Consider the following 18055-nt stretch of genomic DNA (forward strand, 5'->3'; position numbering starts at 1 on the left):
AATCTCTGTGGAATTTCCCCTCCTGTCTTTTTCCTGTTTCCCATGGAAGTGCTGGGCTTGAGCAATTCAGCCACCCCCAGCCCAACTGGTGGATTGCATGGATCAGAACCTTGTCTGCCTCCTCCCCCTGACCCTCACAGCCCTTGCCTTTGCCCAGAGCTTTGAACTTGCACCCTGACAAGGGGGAAGTGATGGGTCTGGAGGTGTTTGGTGCAGGGCCAAGGATGGTTTCAGTTCCTTCTTGTTCTTTCTCCCCCACTCTAGGTATGAATTAAAAATAAATAGAGAAGCTTGAAGCAGCCCTTCCCTTCGAGTAAAATATTAACTGGCTTTTACAGCTAACTGATTAAATGTCCTTTAGGACAAAGTTACATCTGATCTCGGGCAAAGGAAATGGGTGTAGCTTCTTCCCTGGAAAAAGCAGAGAAGCTCAACCCTGGCAGCAGTGGAGGCTGCTACCCTCTGTCCTTACCTGGCCAGTAACCCTGTGTAGCCACACAGCTTAATTTGTTATCTTTATTTTTCTCCCCTCTGTGCTGGCTCAGTGCTCACACTGGTTAAATGTTAGCTGGGGCTGGCTCACAGCGTGAGCCCTGCCCGGCTGCGCTCCAGGCTCCAATCCCCGGCGTGCCCGGAGCTGGGCAGCAGGCAAAGTTCAGGGCTTGTTTGTTCTGGGCAGATAAGGTGAGGATGCCTGGCAGCATGCAGACAGCTCGCAGGGCTGTTACTCATTTATTAGAGATCATTGTTTGCCTTGTTGTAAGGTTTCTCCTCCCCTCTGCTTTCCCAGCCTGGGTGCGTTGCGGCTCCCATGGCTTGTTCATGATTACAGCTCATGGCTCTGCATGGAGTCTGGGGAAGGGTCCCCATAGCTGCTGGGGGGGCCCTGGTGCTGCTGTCAGGATGGAGAGGTGTCAGCACAGGGCTGGCTGGAGCACTTTAGGGTGCTTTGCTGCTCCAGGTGTGACCCCACCACTTGTTTTGCCTGAAAAGCTTGGTGGGTTTGGCTTGTGCTAGACACGGTACCATCGACTTCCATCCCCACACTTGCCTCACGTTGCCCTGCCAGGCTCATCACTCGCAGGCAGACCCTCTGTCCAGACAGAGCTTGTCCCAGGAATAGGAGTTCTTTGGAGAGAGAATGTTGCAGGTTACTGTCCCCTGCTCCCTGGCAGCTCAGCCCTGTGCGCAGCACCCTGCCTACTCCCGGGTTTGGGTGCTGTACAGGTGCTCTGTGCTGGGATGGTGCCTGGGGGGCAGCAAGACAGGATGGAGCTGGGAGGAGATGTCTCCCTTCCACTCCATTCCTGGGATGCTCCAGGGCAGCAGCCAGTGCAAATCTGAGTGCAAACCCTCACAAAGGAAACAGCAGTTTAATAGAAGCTTAAGGACTATGGCTGGATACCATATCCAGCCTCTTGCTTCTCCTTTTCAGCCCCAAAGCCCTTTTCACTTGCATTTCACTTTGGGTTTACCTCCCCTTTGCCTGAGACCTTGTGAGGTATTTGCTTCAGGGAAACCATCTGCAGCAAGCATGTTTGAACAGCTTCTCTGCAGGGTCAGGTATTTGATGTTCATAACAATACTCCAGTCTAAGCAAAGATACAGGCACTGGTCACTTTATGGGGAGGTCTGTCTGGAGATACCCAGTGCCTCCTTCCTCCTTAGCCCCTGCAAAATGAAACAGTGTCTTTGCTCAAAGCTGCCAGGAGGGGTGGGAGGGATTATTAAGGAGGGACTGTAAAAATGAAAACAAGAGCTGAGGTGGATGCTGAGCTTCAAGGCAGTTGGGAATGAAAAAGAAACTCAAATCTCATGGGAAAACACTGACAGTGGGGGGAGAAACTGTTCTTGCTTGTGAGGACTTGATGAAGATGCCAAGCAGCTCCTGTATCTGTCTCCCGTTGCCCTACATTGCTTCGTGCCTGTAGCATCCATCTCCATGCCTCTCTCCTCAGGGGTCTTGTCATTTCAGGAAGGGCAAAACTGGCAAGATAAGTGACTTGCATGGCAGGAGACAAGCAGCCATGGGCTTCCCAGCAGCCCCCTAATGCTGCAGCCAGTCTGGGGAGCAGGGTTTGGGGTACCCCAACATGCCAAGAGACCTGCAAGAAGGGCTTGGCCCCAAGCCCCACTGTCTGGGGCAAATTTGCCCACTTTTTGGGTGTTGAACATGCAGTGGAGGATCAGCTGGCTCTGCTGAAGTGTGTCCTTTGGTCAGGGGGAGCTGCAGGAGAAAATGTAGAAGGAGCCCAGGGCAGACCTGGAGTATAATGAACCTCTAAGCAACCAAACCAATGCTCAGCAAATGACTGTTGCCGCTCTGGCGGCATGGACATGGAGCCAGGGAGGTGCTGTGTTGGGAGTTGCTCAGCTCAGAATCCCCTCCCTGTGCTGGATGCAGCCTCAGTTTCCCTTCTGGCAAGCAAGGGTTTGCTTTTCCCAGAAGCTGTCCTTAGTCTGAGGCCATGCCTGGTCAAGCATCCAGGCATGTGCACAGCCAGCTCCTTCCCAAGCTGACTTGCTCGTGTGGTGCTGGGGACAGTGGGAGTGTCTGACCCAGTGTTCTGCATTTCAGGAAGGTTTTGCAGCCAGCCCCATCCTGGGGAAGTGGGGAGCTTGTCGTGAGGATTGACTGTGCTGGCCTGGTGTCAGCGGGCTGGGCGGCTGCCCTTGCCAGAGGAGCGGGAAGATGAGCGGAGGCACAGACCATCTCCTGGCAGCTCTCTTCATGGCAGGGGTGGCATCAGCCATGGGCTACCCATCTACCACTGACCTGGATGCCACCCCCAGGACAACGGTCACCTTTGATGGTAAGGCCTTGTGGGTTGTGGTGGTGGTGAGGTTTGTGGTTTTGCCAGCACCTGGTTTGATGCATCGTGACCACGTGCAGCCTTTACCAGCTCCAGCGCGGTCTGGAGTGGGGGCTGAGCACAGCAGGGATAGATACAAGCGGCTGAGGGAGCTGGGGTTGTTTAGCCTGGAGAAGAGGAGGCTCAGGGGAAACCTTATTGCTGCCTACAGCTACCTGAAGGGTGGTTGTAGCCAGGTGGGGATTGGTCTCTTCTCCCAGGCAACCAGCACCAGAACAAGAGGACACAGTCTCAAGCTGCGACAGGGGAAGTTTAGGCTTGCTCTTAGGAAGAAGTACTCACAGAAGGAGAGATTGCCCATTGGAATGGGCTGCTCAGGGAGGTGGTGGGGTCAGCATCCCTGAAGGTATTAAAGAAAAGACTGAATGAGGCATTTAGTGCCATGGTCTAGTTGATTAGATAGGGTTGGGTGATTGGTTGGACTTGATGATCTTGGAGGTCTCTTCCATCCTGGTTGATTCTGTGATTCTGTGGAGTGGGGCTCCAGTCCCCTGGGCTCCAGAAATCACAGCCTGCTTGGCTGTCTCTTGTTGCGTAGCTGACCTGAGTAAGTACGCCTCAAGGGATGGAGCAGGGCAAAGGTTTTCCTGGGTCTGCCCAGCCTGATGGCATCTCCTTGACAGCTGAGGGAGACACCCCCTGGCCCTGCCCACCAGCACTTAGAGGGTATCCTGAGCCAGGCATCGCACTTGGGCTGTGCTCTTGTGGCCCAGATTGTTGTCAGGGAGCAATCTTCTGTGATTTTCTCTAATTGCTGCTATGTGGTGTCAGGCAGCCCCACAGTGTCATTGTGTCTCATGTGGCTGCGTGGCTTCACTGGCCTTGTTAGTGAAACTCAGTGGCTGATGGTGGGAGAAGCTTTCATTTGCACCCATAAATGTCTTCTTTTGGGAGTCATTCCCTGCCAGCTGCCTTGGGTCCCAAGGCCTGGCCTGGCCTTCCCTGGCCTGACTTGGGGGTCTCTCCAGCCAGGGCTGAGACCCAACCCACACTTCTCAGCACCCCAAAGTGGATGGTTTCTCCAGCTTGGTGGGCAGGGAGCACCCAGCCTTGCTGTGGGAGCCATCTCTTTGCGTGGCAGTTTTGGTTCAGGTTTTTTGCATCCTTCCTTTTGGGCTGGCTGGGTTCGAAACCCCTGGTGTAGAGCTGAGGTTGTGGTCAATGTGTTTTTACTTCCCCCAGCAGTTCCCCAAACAGTGTGGCAGATCTGGGTTGGACATGGATGTTGAAGTTCCCACCCCTGAGCTGCTGTGTGTGTTAGTGGGGAGAAATTGCCTCTGTGAACCTGAGCTGAATTAGTGCCTTTAGCATCCTACCAAATCTGCCCAATTGCCTTCCTCCTGCTGTAACTGCTGTCACCTGGCCCTACCTGTCTGGTAACCTCAGTGGGTGCCATCCTGCCTGCTCCTAGACTGTCCTCTCTCTTTTCCTGGTGGCTTGGAGTGTGCCTGCCCCAGGGCTCCTCCTCACCCCCCTCATTCCCTTTACAGAGCTGTCAGGTGTCCGGTTCTTCAGCATGCACACCCTCAACTACAGCACCCTGCTGCTGGAGGATGACCAGGGAATTCTCTATGTGGGTGCCAGGGGAGCCATCTTCGCCCTCAACTCCAGTGACGTGGCTGACGGCTCCCACCGAACGGTGAGCCTGGGCCCTGCTCTCCCCTGCCCGATTGTCCCCTCCTGTGCCACACTGCCTGCTCCCTGTTCAAACTGTGGCCAACCAATCCTGCTCATCCTCCTGCTTGCCATCTCAGGCCTTGCCTGGAGGTGCTGTCCCCAAGCTCCCTGTGGATGTCTGGTCCTTATTCCCAGTCAGGCAGTGTGGGGCCAGCAGTGGAAGATATTCCCAAACTCAGAGCTACCTGCTTTAGGGACACTCTGGCAGGACAGGGGACAGGGTGGGAAGCACATCCCTTTGCTCCCCCTGCAAAGGACACCCCAAAATCCTCCAGGCTTCTGAAGGTGCTCTGGAGTTTCTTCCTACAAGTTGGAGCATGGGACTGCTCTCACCCTGGGCTGGGGGGACACAGGCAGGGTGCTGCCTATTGTTCTGAGCACATTGGCAGTCCCTCTGTCCCTTGCAGATCCACTGGGAAGCCTCCCCAGAGAAGCGGATGGACTGCCTGCAGAAGGGCAAAAACAACAAGGTAGAGCTGGTGGGTAGGTGCCAAGTGCAGGGGACTGCCGCCTCTTCGCCTGGGTGGTGACCCCTGTCCTTCCCCTGCGCAGACGGAGTGCTTCAACCACGTGCGGTTCCTGCAGAGGCTGAACAGCACTCACCTCTACGCCTGTGGCACCTACGCCTTCCACCCGCTCTGTGCTGCCATTGTGAGTCCTGCTTGGCCCCACAGATTGTACCCATCCTGTGCCACCCTGGGGTGGCACAGCCCCCATTTTCTGCCACCATCTCCACCCGTAGATCTCTGCCTTTCAGACCCTGTTCCATCCTCCTTGGCTTGGGGTAGGAGCAAGTGACCCCAGGCTGGGGTGTCCACTGAAGCGCTGGGGTTGGACTCTGACTCTGGAGTGAGATGGCTGGGGGGCAGCACTGCTTGGTGGGGGGAGGGGCAGCAAGGTGGGACATGCCAACATTAGAGCTGTTCCCCAGCTCTGGCTGGTGCAGGGGCCCTTCCCAAAGCAGGGGCTGCACACTGGCTCGTGGGTGGTGGCAAGTGTACCTACAGAGGGTGATGGTGGCAGGGAGGTGACTCAGTGGCCCCTCCTCGGGGATTTCCTATGCCAGGCTGGAGGGTCCCTGCATGGCAGTGACTCACAGCAGAGCAGCCAGGGGCAGCCATGTCCCCCTGTCAGCAGGACTTTGATCCCCAAGCAGTGGCTTCTTGGTGACTTGGCTGCTCTTTGCCCACCTTTCTCTCTGAACTCAGAGCCTGGGGCTGTGTCCCCAGCATGGCTGGAGAGCCTCAGACAGGCCATGCCTGTCCTCACACCTGTGCCACTGGTCCAGTTTGACCATTTCATGTTCTGAGAGTCAGGCAGAGGAACTGTGGCACTGGAAAGGCCTTCTCATTATTTAATATGCTTTGAACTGCAAACTGCAGACTGCAAAGAAAATAACTCCTGCCATGACAGGGACATCAGTGCCAGGAACACAGCCCAGATGGACAGCGTTTGCTGGCCAGACACACCCCAGGAACATCAGCTGTGCAGGCTGACTCCTGACTGTGCCCACATGATGCCACAGTGGAGTGCCAGGGCTCGCCTTTCCCCTGAGCCCCTGCTCTTGGCTGGGGGCTCTGGCTGTCCATGTGGTTTCTGACCAGCTGGGGGTGCCAAGAGGGGTTTGTCTGGCCATACGAGGGTACAGTCATAGGTGTTGCTTTGTCCCCACTAGCAGCCTCAGAGAGCCTGGGGCTGGCAGGCAAGGCAGATCTGTCCCCTGTTGTCTAACACAGTTGCTTATCCCCCTCAAGGATGCCAACAGGTTCGAGTTGCCATCCCACTTTGAGGAAGGCAAGGAGAAGTGCCCATATGACCCTGCCCGTGGCTACACTGGCCTCATTGTGGGTAAGCTGCACCTTTCCCAGGGCTGGCAGGGACATATAAGATGCCACTGACCCTAGCCCCATCCCCAATGCCCCTATGGGGTGGTCCCCCAACTGGATGAGCTCTGTGTGCGGGGGCCTTAGCAAGCCAAGACTTGGTCCTTCTCCTCCTCCTCCTCCTCTGTCTGAGTGATGGGGATGTTGGTGGCTTTTGGGGCTGTCCTGCTTTCCTGGTGTTGAGTGTCCATGCATCTGATGGGTGCCTGCCCTGCCTCACCTGCCCAGATGGCGGCTTGTACACAGCCACGCGCTACGAATTCCGGAGCCTGCCTGACATCCGGAGAAACCTGCACCAGCGGCCGCTGAAGACAGAGGAGTCTCCATTACACTGGCTGAATGGTGAGGTGTCCCTGTCCTCCCCTGGAACCAGTGTCACAGGCTGTGGGATGCCATGCATCACCTTGGGGAGCGTGGAGCAGGGGTGGGCACTGGCCCTGGGATCGTGTGTAGTTTTCTATGAGGAAATGAAGGCTTTGAGGGATCCTCTGTTCCGTTGTGGGCCCTCAGTCTTCACCTCTTGTTTTCTGTTCCCCAGATGCTGAGTTTGTGGCCTCTGTGCTGGTCCAGGAGAGCAAAGACAGCCCCGTGGGTGATGATGACAAAATCTACTACTTCTTCACCGAGCGGGCGGGTGAGGAGACCACATCCTTCTATGACAAGAGCCAGGTGGCCCGCGTGGCCCGTGTGGCCCGTGTCTGCAAGGTAGGTATGTCCCCAGCCACGGGGAGCCAAGGGCTTCCCCTGCTGGCCAAGTGGCTGTGCACTTGGATCTTGGGGGAAACTGACGCACAGGCAGAGCGGGACAGACACCACCTGCAGCCTGTGCAGAAATGCTCCCTGCACCCTCCCAGAGTGACGTAGGGGGGAAGAAGATCCTGCAGCGCAAGTGGACGTCGTTCATGAAGGCACGCCTGGTCTGCTACATCCCCTACTACGAGGTGCTGCGCAGCGTCGGCAGCCTGGATGCAGGCAACTGGGCCAGCACTGTCTTTTACGCTGCCTTCACGCTCTCGGCACAGTGGTGAGCAGGGCAGTGGCAAAATCAGCTGGGGATAAAGGTCTGTGGCACTGCGGGGCTGGAGATGTTGGAGATGTGCAGGCAGGTGCTGAGCACCTGGGGATGCATTCGTGGCGAGCAGCTGTGTGTCTGCCCAGGCTCAGGCAGGGCTCTGCCCCGCAGGAGGACCATGGAGGCCTCAGCCGTGTGCCGCTACAGCATCTCGGCCGTGCAGCATGCCTTTGAGGGCCCGTACATGGAGTACCAGGACTCGGCTCGCAAGTGGTCCCGCTATGATGGAGCGGTGCCTGAGCCCCGGCCCGGCTCTGTGAGTGCCAGGGAGTGCAGAGTTGGGGAGGTGGGGTGGCCTCATTCCCTCCCTGACCCCCATCTCCCCTGGGCAGTGCATCACGGACCACTCCCGCAGGAAGGGCTACAACTCCTCTCAGGACCTGCCTAACAGCGTCCTGGACTTCGTCAAGCTGCATCCGCTCATGTTTGAGGAGGTGAAGCCGGCCGGCGGGGAGCCACTGCTGGTGAAGAAGAACGTGGCATACAGCCAGCTGGCCGTGGACAGGGTGCAGGCCCTCGATGGCCACTACTACGATGTGCTCTTCATGGGGACAGGTGAGCATGGGATGAATTTGCTGCATCTGTGCTGGCCAAGGGGGACATGCCACACTGCCTTCTGATCCCCCTGTTCTGCTCTCCAGGGGATGGTTGGATCCACAAGGCTGTGGTGGTGGGCTCTGGTATCCACATCGTGGACGAGGTGCAGGTTTTCAGGGACCCACAGCCTGTGGAGAGCCTGGTGATCTCCCATGTCCAGGTGAGGGAAGAAGCAGGGGGGTACTGCATACAGACACGTGTGTGCTGTGAAGCTTCTATTGGGTTGTTTAGGGGATGGAGGGGATACGGTTTCTGGGTCCCTCCAGGTTAGGATATGTGCCAGAACCCAGCTGAGCAGGGAAAAGGGAGCAGTCTGGCCTCCACCTCCTTGCCAGTTTGCCAGCTGCAGCCATTGGCACTGACTGGAGTTGGGGGGCCTTCACCATTCACATCCACCAAGGCAGAGCTTTACTGTGGGGCTGGGGAGGGGAATGTATGGACACCATGTGGCACCCCACAGCCCACGCCAAGGCAGTGCTGAGCCAACTCTTTTCCCCCAGAGAAGCCTGTATGTGGGGGCAGCCAGTGGGATCATGCAGGTGCCCCTGGCCTCCTGTGCCCGCTATGCCTCGTGCTATGACTGCATCCTTGCCCGGGACCCCTACTGCGCCTGGGATGGCAGGGCCTGCCGCCCCACCGCCACCACCGCCAGGTACGGATAGGCTGCTGTCCACAGCAGGGTCCCCATGAGCCTTCCACCTGCCCAGTCACATGCTTTTGCACATCACCCTGTGGCACCGTCACCCCAGTGCCAAGGGTCAGGCAGGATTGCCTGTGGCTGTAACCTCATAAGGTTGGTTTCAGTCAGGGCTGTGCAGCTCAAGCACCCCATGTCTTGCAGCGCAGGGCTGGTGCAGGACATTCAGAGTGGCAACAAAGGATGCCGGAGCAGCTCCGGGCGGGGTGAGTCTGCACTGCCTCTCGGGGCTCTGGGGGATGCCAATGTCCCTTAGGGTGGCCAGGATGGGTGCGAGGTGGTGCATGTCCCCACAGGCTTCCCAACATGGAAGAACAGGACTGTGCTGCAAGGGGACGATGTGCTGCTGCCCTGCGACCAGCGTTCCAACCTGGCGCGAGCCGTCTGGCTGCTGAACGGCAGCCAGGTGCCAGGTGCCGGGCAGGACCGGCTGCGGGTGGGGGTGGATGGGCTGCTGGTGACAGACACGCTGCCCCAGCACAGCGGCGAGTACCGCTGCTACAGTGAGGAGCGGGGTCTCCGCACGCTGCTGGCTGCCTACAGCCTCTCCGTGCTGCCCGAGCTGCCCCGTGGCCCCACGGCCGCCGCACGGCCCCATGCTGCCAGCCAGACAGATGGTGACGTGAAAGTGGCTTACGTCTCTGCCATCGTCGCCTTGGTGGTGCTGTGTGCTGTGCTCAGCGCCGTCCTCCTCTACATGTCCTGCCTGGAGAAGCGCAAGGGCAAGTATGTGCTGGGGGAGCCACGGCCTGCCAGCGTGGAACTGCAGACTGTCTCGGCCAACTGCCTGCGCAAGGGCCGCCGAGAGGAGGAGGAGGAGGAAGAGCTCACCTATCCAGATGGCTGCCTGCGGATCATCCCTGGCGAGGCACCCACAGCACCGACCTCCCCAGTCAAGGAGCTGCCGACTGTTGTGCCCCCGCTGCCGCCGCCGCCGCCGCTGCCAGCTGAGCTCACCAACGGCGTGGGGGCTCTGCCCAATGTCCTCCGCAAGATGAATGGCAACAGCTACATGCTGCTGCAGCAGCAGGAGGAGCCGCTGGCCTCGCCCCTCTACAGCGCTTCCTTCACCGAGGAGCTCAGCAAGATCCTCGAGAAGCGGAAACACACGCAGCTGGTGGAGAAGCTGGACGAGAGCTCCGTGTAGGGGCCGGCAGGGGGGTCCTGCCAACAGGACCCTCCTCCTCACCAGCCCCTTCTCCCACCCCCTTTCAGCAGTGTTCAAAAACTTGGGCAAAACTACCTCCTTGGATGGCAGAGCCGGGCCGGGCCTAGGCTCAGTCATTTCTTTGGCTTTTCACTCACTTTTGAGACTCACTGTACAGAGGAAAAAAAAAAGGAATCTATTTAAATTTGGGAGCTCTATTTATGTATAAAACCCCACTGACGGCAGCCATGAGCTGGAGGCAGGAGCTGGTGCCTGGCTGAAAGGGGACCCTGGGGGGAGGGAGAGTTTCTGTCTGTCTGTCCACCCAGGCATGAGAGACACTGTTGTGGATGCATGGACTTGGCCTGCACTGCTGGGCACCCCTCAGCACATGGAAGCTGGAAGACTACTGAGAGGTGGGTGAGGAGCAGGGGGGAGTTGGGGGCTGCCATATAGTGCCTGCACCTCTTCAGGTCTTCAGGGTGCAGGCTCCCTTTGGGAGGTGGGGCTGGGGGATTTCCTCCAGTGTCCTGGTTTGGGCCTTGATAAAGCCAAGTTTTACATTTTTAGTAGCTAGAATAGCTACCATGACAATCATGAGTGCTGCCCACTGCCGGGCAGGAGAGGGGCTGTGGACACATCCTGCAATTGCAAGATGTGACCTCAGTGGCTGCCAGCCCCTGCCCGCTCTCCTTCATCTGCCTCTCTAGGGTTTCAGAGCCAGAAGAGGATGATTCAGCGAGGGACAGAGCTGGGGTGAGAAGCTGACATCCCAAACACCCCCTGAGCAGCTGGTGGAGTGGCACATGCCCACTGTGAGGAGGCCCCAGGTGAAGCACAGGGCTGGGTGTCCTGGGAGTTGGTACTCCCAGGGCCTCGGACCCTAAAAGGATTCTGCTCCCTCTTCCCAAGGTGCTGCAGCAGAAGAGCAGGATGCAGCAGCAAGGCAGCAAGATGCACTGGCAGAAGGACTGGTGCCACTGCCATGGCAAGGGACCAGTGTAGCACCTGTATACCTTCTGATATCCAGTGTCCTCAACAGCCCTAGGCACCACATATTTCTGCTGTGTGGTGCCGTTGGAGAACTGGGGTTCGGGAACAGCCCTAGCCACTGTGAGACATATGGAAGGGGAAATGGTCTCACACTGTGAGGAGCCCTGGACAGGGCCTTGCCTCCCTCTAGGACCTCCTGTTCTTCATGGCACTTTATGGGGGCAGCCACTGTCCCTTAATTCCCCCCCAACTACCTCTGCTGCTGCCACCTCCTGGGGGAACCCAAGAGGCTGGGGTGACAAAAACATCTCACGCCCTGGAGACAGGGTGGTGATAATGGAGAAGCCAGGAAGGGACAGACTTGCTGAGGTGCTTATCTTTCCCTCTGTGCTCCTTGTTGCCACCTCCAAGATCAGGACAGTGCCTGGAGCTGAACCCTGCAAGGGGAACCGGAGTGGCAGTCCCTGGGGTACCTGATGGCTTAAGCCCTCCTGCCCCAGATAAGCAAAGCTTAGTGGGAAAGGTAAGGGCCAGATACCTGGGCTCTCCCATCCTGCTCCAGCCCTTTGGTTTTGCTACAAGCAGAGACAAGCCATGTGCAGGCACACCATCCCTTCTCCAGGAGGGGCATTGCCCTCCATGTCTGGCACCCCTCACTCCCCCCCAGCAATAAAGGTGGCTCTGTCTGAACATGGCATAATGGTGTCTCTCTGTGGGCAAGAGGACAGACGGACGCAAAGGCATGGGCTGGGGAACAAAGCTTTATTTGGGCTGCAAGCGTGGGCCCTGGACGTTGAGGGCAGAGGGTTTGTTGGTGAGGGGGTGCCACTGGCCCTGGATGCTGGGGTTGTCAGTGTGGAAGGGCTTGCGGATGCGGATGATGTCCAGGCCAGACTGGCCAGCCAGCTTGGTGGCCAGCTGCACAATCTCCTGGCTTGTCTTGCTGGCGATGAGCTCTTCCCGTACTGTCCCGTTCACTGTGGCAGAGCAGGACAGTCAGGCCAAAGCCGCCCCCTCAACCCGCAGCCCCACTCCCAAACACACAGCCTGTGGCGGGCAGCTGCCCTTCTGCTGTTTCCCCGCCTCAGAGCCAGGGCAGAGCTGGAAGCGCCCCGCCCTGTCTCATCGAACCCCCTGCATGCCTCCCCAGCACTCACAGTACTCAGCCAGCAACACCGGGGCTCCACCGGAGCGGGGGCTGACGTAGAGAACGACATCAGGGTGCCGACGAGCAAAGTCCATCGCCGCCTCCTCCACGAACTGCCTGTGGTGGGGCGTGCAGGGGCGTCAGTCCCGGTGGGGTCACAGGGTAGAGGTCAATGTAGCTCCCATGCCAGGGCAAAGGTCACAGGTGGGACCACCCGCACTGTGGTGCCCTGCCCACAAGAGGGGTCACAGTGCAGAGGTCGGGGATGTGCCACTTGCACGCCAGGTGCCATCACCCAGCCTGCCCCTGCGCCGGGGCATTGGAGGTCAACGCTGCCACCTCCTAGTCCCTCCCTATGCATCAGAGTTCACAGCCCCTCCCCGCAGCCCTGTGGGTCAGAGGTCAGCAGCACCTTCCCTACAGAGGCGGACCACGGGTCTGGGGATCCCGTCCCACACCAGGTCGGCGGTCAGGGGTCACCATGCTCTCCCTCCCCACATCCCAGCGCTTAGGGGCAGCAGGCGGCATGCCTCCAGCGGTACCTGGCGCCGCGAGAGTCGGCCGCGGTAGGGCTGAAGAGGAGCTGGAGCCGCTGGAGCTGCCGTACGTAGCGGCCCACGCCATTGTGTAGGACGGCAGTCAGGAAGCGGCTGGGCGAGCCGCGGCTCGTCATGCTGCTGCCCCGGCGGAAGCGGAACTGCTCCGAGATGGAGACCTTCTGCTTCCAGCTCTCCTCGGAAGTGACGGCCTGAGCGCGCCGGCGGGGTCGGGCAATGGCGGCATCCATGGAACTCCACGTGAGGGGATCGGCCTGAGCCGCCTCGGGCCGCGGGGCGCCGCCGATGCCGGTCGGCAGCGGCGCGGGCGGGTGCTGGGGCGGCCCGGGCGGGAGCGGGCGGGATGGCGGCGGTGCCCCTGCGGCCCTGCAGAGCCGCCGGCCGCCTCTTGCCTCTGCTGTGCGGCGGGGCGAGGAGCAAGGGAGCTCGGAGCCCCGGGGTGCCGGGCCGCCTCACGCAGCGGCGCTACAAAAAGGACGTGCTGCCCTCCCCCGAGGGGCCCGTGCCCTCCGTCTCCATCACCGAGATCCGCCAGTACCTACGGGCCCAGGGCATCCCTTTCCACGACGGGTACAGCTGCCTGCATACCCCCAGCCTCTTCACCGATGGCAGGGAGGGCCAACCGCCGGCGGCGGCTGCCAGCACGCCTTACACGCTTTTCATTGACAAGACCACGGGCAGCTTCCTGTGCACGGCCACCTTGGCCGAGGGCACTTGGCAGGACTTCCAAGCGAACGTAGAGCTGCGGCACCGTGGTATTCCCCCTGCCAGCTCAGAGGAGACGGAAGAGGACATGCAACGGGTTCGTGAGGACGCTCGCTGCATCTGGGACCGGGCTCTGCCCCTCTGGGAGCTACTGGACGAGGAAGAGACCAGTAAGACTAAGGCCATGTTTGGTATCTCCCTGGTGTCAGATGCCACCCTGAAACGCTTTGGGGTGCGTTATCTGAGGACTGCCAAGTCCCTTGTCTTCCCTTGGTTCAGCACCCGTGATGCCACCCTGAAGGGCCTGAAGCTTGTGAGGGTGGAGAAGAAGGGGGAAGCGATAGCTTATGTAGAAGAGACTTTACCCCGCTTCGATTCCTATCGCAATCTTTTTGGACTGCCACTGATTAGCCGCCGAGACACAGAGCTGGTCTTAACTGGGTGGGAGCTGGATGCCTTGGCCCTGCACCAAGCTACAGGGGTGGCCAGCCTGGCCCTGCCACGGGGGGCCACCTGTCTGCCCCCTGCCCTCCTTCCATATTTGGAACAGTTCAAGCGCATCACACTGTGGTTGGGGGAGGACCTGCGGTCCTGGGAAGCTGCCAAGCTCTTTGCCCGCAAGCTGAGCCTCAAGCGCTGCTCTCTAGTGCGTCCTGGCGACCTGCAGCCTCGGCCCTTGGAGGCTCTGAACCAGGGCCTGAACCTCACCAAGATTCTGCGTGCTGCCCTGCCTGCCAGCCACAAATCCATTGTCTCCTTCCGACAGCTGCGTGAGGAGGTGTTTGGAGAGCTGGTCAACACAGAGCAGGTGGCTGGTGTCAAGTGGGCACGCTTTCCTGAGCTCAACAAGCTCCTCAAAGGGCACCGCAGAGGGGAGCTCACTGTCTTCACAGGTGATGGGCAAATGGCTGGTGGGTGGGAGGAACAGAGAGCTTTTCAGTGCCTTCATCTTCTTGGGAGTGATGCCTTATGAGTTTTACGGGTCCCTTTCTGCTCATGGCTTCAGCTGAGCCACCCATCTTGGGCATATTCCTAGGTGTGGTGGGGCTGCGCACACTGGTGTGGTGATGAGCTCTCTGCCTGGGGTGGCACAGAAAGTCCTGGGGTGGCACAGAAAGTCCTGTGTCCCTGCTGAAAGAAAAAGTCCCTGCTGTCACCCATGCTGTCATGTATCTGAGCCCTCCTCTGTGCCCCACTGCTGGCTGGTCAGCCCTTCCTCAGACCCCACAGGGACCTGCTGGCTGCTGGAGGCGACAAATGTCCAAATGTGCAGCCTGGTATGAGACACTGCTTGTGGGAGTGCTGCAGATGGAAAAGAAGAGCAATCTCTTATCCTGCTTCCTGGCACATCCACCTCTAAACAGTTCAGGGTGGGTCAGATCTAATTCTCCCCAGCTAATTTTTCCCATCATTGTCCTCGTGCCAGGCCCAACAGGCAGTGGGAAGACAACCTTCATCAGTGAGTATGCGCTGGACCTGTGCATGCAGGGGGTGTGCACTCTGTGGGGCAGCTTTGAGATCAACAACGTCCGTTTGGCCAAGATCATGCTGACACAGTTTGCCGGCCGGCGCCTGGAGGACCAGCTGGAGCTGTATGATGAATGGGCAGATCGCTTTGAGGATCTCCCACTCTACTTCATGACTTTCCATGGCCAGCAGAACATCAAGTATGGTGCTGCACCTTCATCCCCCGTGGCATTTACCCCTTGTGGCATGTGCTGCAAGGCCTTGGGGAACTGGGGCTCTTCTCTTGGAGTGGGTTGCAGATTTGGGGCTAGCAGAAGGCATGCTGAGGCTGTTCAGGTCCTGGGGTTGGCAAGTGGGGACTGCATGGCTCAGCTTCCTGCTAGGGTGGGGGTGGAGGAAGGGGACCTGGCCTTGTGCTAGGTGGCTGCTCAAGGACCAGCTTCTGCTCCTGCCAGAATGTGTCCCCCAACACCCTGCTCACCTGACAGTGCTGCTGTTTGCTGAGGAGGGAGGACAGGCACCTCCAGCTCCTTGTGTTCACCAGGTGCTCTGGTACCTGCATACAGCCCCATGCATTCTGAGAAACCTTGTAGGCTGGGGGTTCATGGGATGGTGGGCAGGGGCTGTGTGAGCAGCTGCTGTGTCTTCCTGATCTAAGCTGCCCTTGCCTGTGTGAGTGGGTTGCTCCTGTCCTGTGATGGAGGAGAGGCAGAGGTGGGAGGTGCCCAGGAGCCAGCCTGGTATCTCTGAGCTCTGCCTCTCCTAGTCCAGCGCTTGGCTCAGCCTCCCCATTGTGTGGCTGATCACCAGGGCTGATCCCAGTCTTTCCCCGCCCAGGACTGTGATTGACACCATGCAGCATGCTGTCTACATGTACGACATCACCCACGTGGTTGTCGACAATCTCCAGTTCATGATGGGACATGAGCACCTCTCTGTGGACAGGTAGCCCTTTTCTAAGCCACCCCCCCCTTCCTCTGCCACCCTCATCCCTGGAGCTGATCATGACACCCTCACACAGGGTGTCCCCTTTAGTCCTGTCTGGCAGCCCTGTTTCATCAAAGGGTGATCACTGCCATGGGAAAGGGTGAGCCAGCTACCTGCCATCCGTGTGATGCCCCATCCCTTTGCCCATGTGGGCCTGGTTGCCCTATAAAGCGTGAGCTTGGATCCCTGGGTGCTTCCTGCTCTGGGACTGAACCTGGCAGCACCTTGCTGCCACCCCCCACCTCCCCCAAACCATGCAGTGCCAAGCTCTGACTCCATTCTCGCTGCTGTGGCAGGCTTGCTGCCCAGGACTACATCGTTGGTGCCTTCCGCAAGTTTGCTACAGACAACACCTGCCACATCACACTGATCATCCATCCCCGCAAAGAGGACGACGAGAAGGAGCTGCAGACAGCCTCCATCTTTGGCTCTGCCAAGGTGAGCTTGGCATAGCATGTTCCCAGGAAGGGACTGGGATGTGTTGGGCAGCTCTCACCAGCTCCCACCAGCACCCTGAGTCATTGCTGGTGACCTGCCTGAAAGGTGCTGTGAGTGGCAAAATGTCACCAGGACTCCTGTCACCTGCTAAAGATGGGCAGAGTCCCACTTTGGCCAGGCCTTGGTAGGAAGGTGCAGACAAGCAGGAAACCCTTTGCCAGCTAATGTTCTGTTGGGGCTTTAAGTGCAGTTAATTAATGATCATTGACTGTGAGTGGTATGTAGGGTGAAGTAATTAAAGTGGAGCCAGGGAGGGTGCAGGGATGGGCTCTTTGAATGCTCCAGTCTCTGCCATAGTGCTGCAGTGGTGGGTGGAACGTGCTCTGTGAGTGTGCATGGCCCTCCTCTTCTCTGTGGTTTCCACAGGGCAGGCTGTGGCTCAGCTGAAGCCTGTTTGCCCAGCAGGTCACTGTTGTGTCCCAGGGAAAGGCAAGGAGTTGGTGTTGGGGAGGTGCAGTTGGTGTCCTGGGACACCCTGCAGCAGAGCTCAAAGGAGTCAGGCAGGCAGCCCATGAGTGCTCTGAGCCCTGTGACTCTGGCTGCATCGCCAGCACCCTCCTGGAGATTTTTTTTCTCTGCCCAGGCCAGCCAGGAGGCTGACAACGTCCTCATCCTGCAAGACCGTAAGCTGATGACAGGGCCGGGGAGGCGCTACCTGCAGGTGTCCAAGAACCGTTTTGATGGGGATGTGGGCATCTTCCCCCTGGAGTTCAGCAAGGCCTCGCTCACCTTCTCATCCTCTGGAAAAAGCAAGGTCAAGCTGAAGAAGATGAAGGAGGAGAAGGCATCTAAAGATGCCAAGCAAGTTACAGAGGGAGGCTCAGGCGCCTCCAAGAAGTCATGAGCCCAGCAGGATTGGGAGTGGTGCTGGGAGCACAGGGCTGGGGTATCCTGGCCCTTCTCCCCTGGGAAGAGCAGCCACATGCTGTTGTGGCCCTTTCTTCTGCCTGTTAGTCACCAGCATGGTGATGGAGCTACTGTGAAAGGAGCAATGGGCTTGTCCCAGAGAAGAGCAGCCAGAGGAGTGCTTTGGCAAACTGGCTGCTCTGTACTGCTGCTGGGTGCTGGGAGCACCGAGAGGAACTGGATGCAATGGGAGCTGGGTGATGTGGGGCAGTGACCTGCAGTCCTGGGACTTGGAGATCTCTGGACCTGCTGCAAGTGTCTAAATTGTGGGTAAAAGGAAGCCAAAATCACTGGGCTATCACTGGTGAGGGAGACTGCAGAGGGACACATGGTGGGAACAGCCTCATGATGTGTGGGGGTGTTTTGTGAGGGGAAGATGGTGAAGTGTGGGAGGTTGGGGATGGCTCTTGCCCCAGTGCTGTGCGCTCCCTGTGGTGGCTGGGAGGTGGACCCCCATGGCATCGCTGCTGCTGCTGCAGGTTGAGGACAGCATTCCCAGCAACCTGGTTTGCTCAGGGTGTCCCCAGCCCCCTTTTGGGGCAACATCACCAGCAGTAAAACCTCAGGGGGATCAGCCCATCTTTGCTCTTCTAGGCTGAGGTGGGGGCAGGAGACAGTGACCTCCATGCCCTCTGGTCTGCGGGCAGCAAATACTGTGACATGGGCAGTCCTCACCGTGGCAGATTGAAGCCATGGCTGGATCCTGATCTAATCCCTTGGGCTTTTTTCCTTTCCTAGTTTTATTAAAGCACAAATGTGAGTATTGTTTCTGTGCCTCTGTCCCTGTCACTGGGAGACCCTGGGGATAGGACCCTGGCTGGAGAAGGGATGACCCCAGCAGGACTGGGG

General features: G+C 58.6%; 3 protein-coding genes across 5 annotated transcripts in view; 2 read left to right on the forward strand and 1 right to left on the reverse strand.

The window, feature by feature from the left end:
- SEMA4G (semaphorin 4G) overlaps positions 1–11629 on the forward strand; it is a 32431-nt gene extending 20802 nt beyond the window's left edge. Inside the window, exons 3-17 of one of the 2 annotated variants that reach the window (XR_008462359.1) lie at positions 2579–2813; positions 4364–4512; positions 4958–5020; positions 5103–5201; positions 6305–6398; positions 6662–6775; positions 6972–7138; positions 7288–7457; positions 7617–7761; positions 7838–8060; positions 8147–8262; positions 8603–8754; positions 8944–9005; positions 9096–10362; positions 10657–11629. Coding sequence is in view for 1 of the 2 variants with exons in the window: in XM_054163591.1 (XP_054019566.1) it covers positions 2693–2813; positions 4364–4512; positions 4958–5020; positions 5103–5201; positions 6305–6398; positions 6662–6775; positions 6972–7138; positions 7288–7457; positions 7617–7761; positions 7838–8060; positions 8147–8262; positions 8603–8754; positions 8944–9005; positions 9096–9946 (2526 nt within the window). In the remaining variant the exon portion in view is untranslated. Of the gene's footprint in view, positions 1–2578; positions 2814–4363; positions 4513–4957; positions 5021–5102; positions 5202–6304; positions 6399–6661; positions 6776–6971; positions 7139–7287; positions 7458–7616; positions 7762–7837; positions 8061–8146; positions 8263–8602; positions 8755–8943; positions 9006–9095 lie in introns of both variants that reach the window. The other variant, XM_054163591.1, reaches the window with a different exon arrangement.
- A 53-nt stretch (positions 11630–11682) lies between these two features.
- On the reverse strand, positions 11683–12784 carry MRPL43 (mitochondrial ribosomal protein L43). The gene is made up of 3 exons (XM_009908200.2): positions 12629–12784; positions 12097–12203; positions 11683–11916 (listed from the first exon to the last, which is right to left on the reverse strand). The coding sequence occupies exons 1-3, from the start codon at positions 12757–12759 to the stop codon at positions 11702–11704; spliced, it is 453 nt and encodes a 150-aa protein (XP_009906502.2). The 5' UTR covers positions 12760–12784; the 3' UTR covers positions 11683–11701.
- A 41-nt stretch (positions 12785–12825) lies between these two features.
- Positions 12826–17959, forward strand: TWNK (twinkle mtDNA helicase). Of its 2 annotated transcripts, none has more exons than XM_009908199.2 (5): positions 12826–14241; positions 14775–15015; positions 15653–15760; positions 16099–16240; positions 16884–17959. In XM_009908199.2, the coding sequence occupies exons 1-5, from the start codon at positions 12987–12989 to the stop codon at positions 17142–17144; spliced, it is 2007 nt and encodes a 668-aa protein (XP_009906501.2). In that variant the 5' UTR covers positions 12826–12986; the 3' UTR covers positions 17145–17959. The 2 variants fall into 2 exon arrangements, with proteins under 2 accessions (XP_009906501.2, XP_054019773.1); XM_054163798.1 differs by having other exon boundaries at positions 16889–17014.
- The last annotated feature ends 96 nt before the right edge of the window (positions 17960–18055 follow it).

The sequence above is a fragment of the Dryobates pubescens genome, chromosome 8, assembly GCF_014839835.1.
Source record: "Dryobates pubescens isolate bDryPub1 chromosome 8, bDryPub1.pri, whole genome shotgun sequence".
NCBI classification, from domain to species: Eukaryota; Metazoa; Chordata; class Aves; order Piciformes; family Picidae; genus Dryobates; species Dryobates pubescens.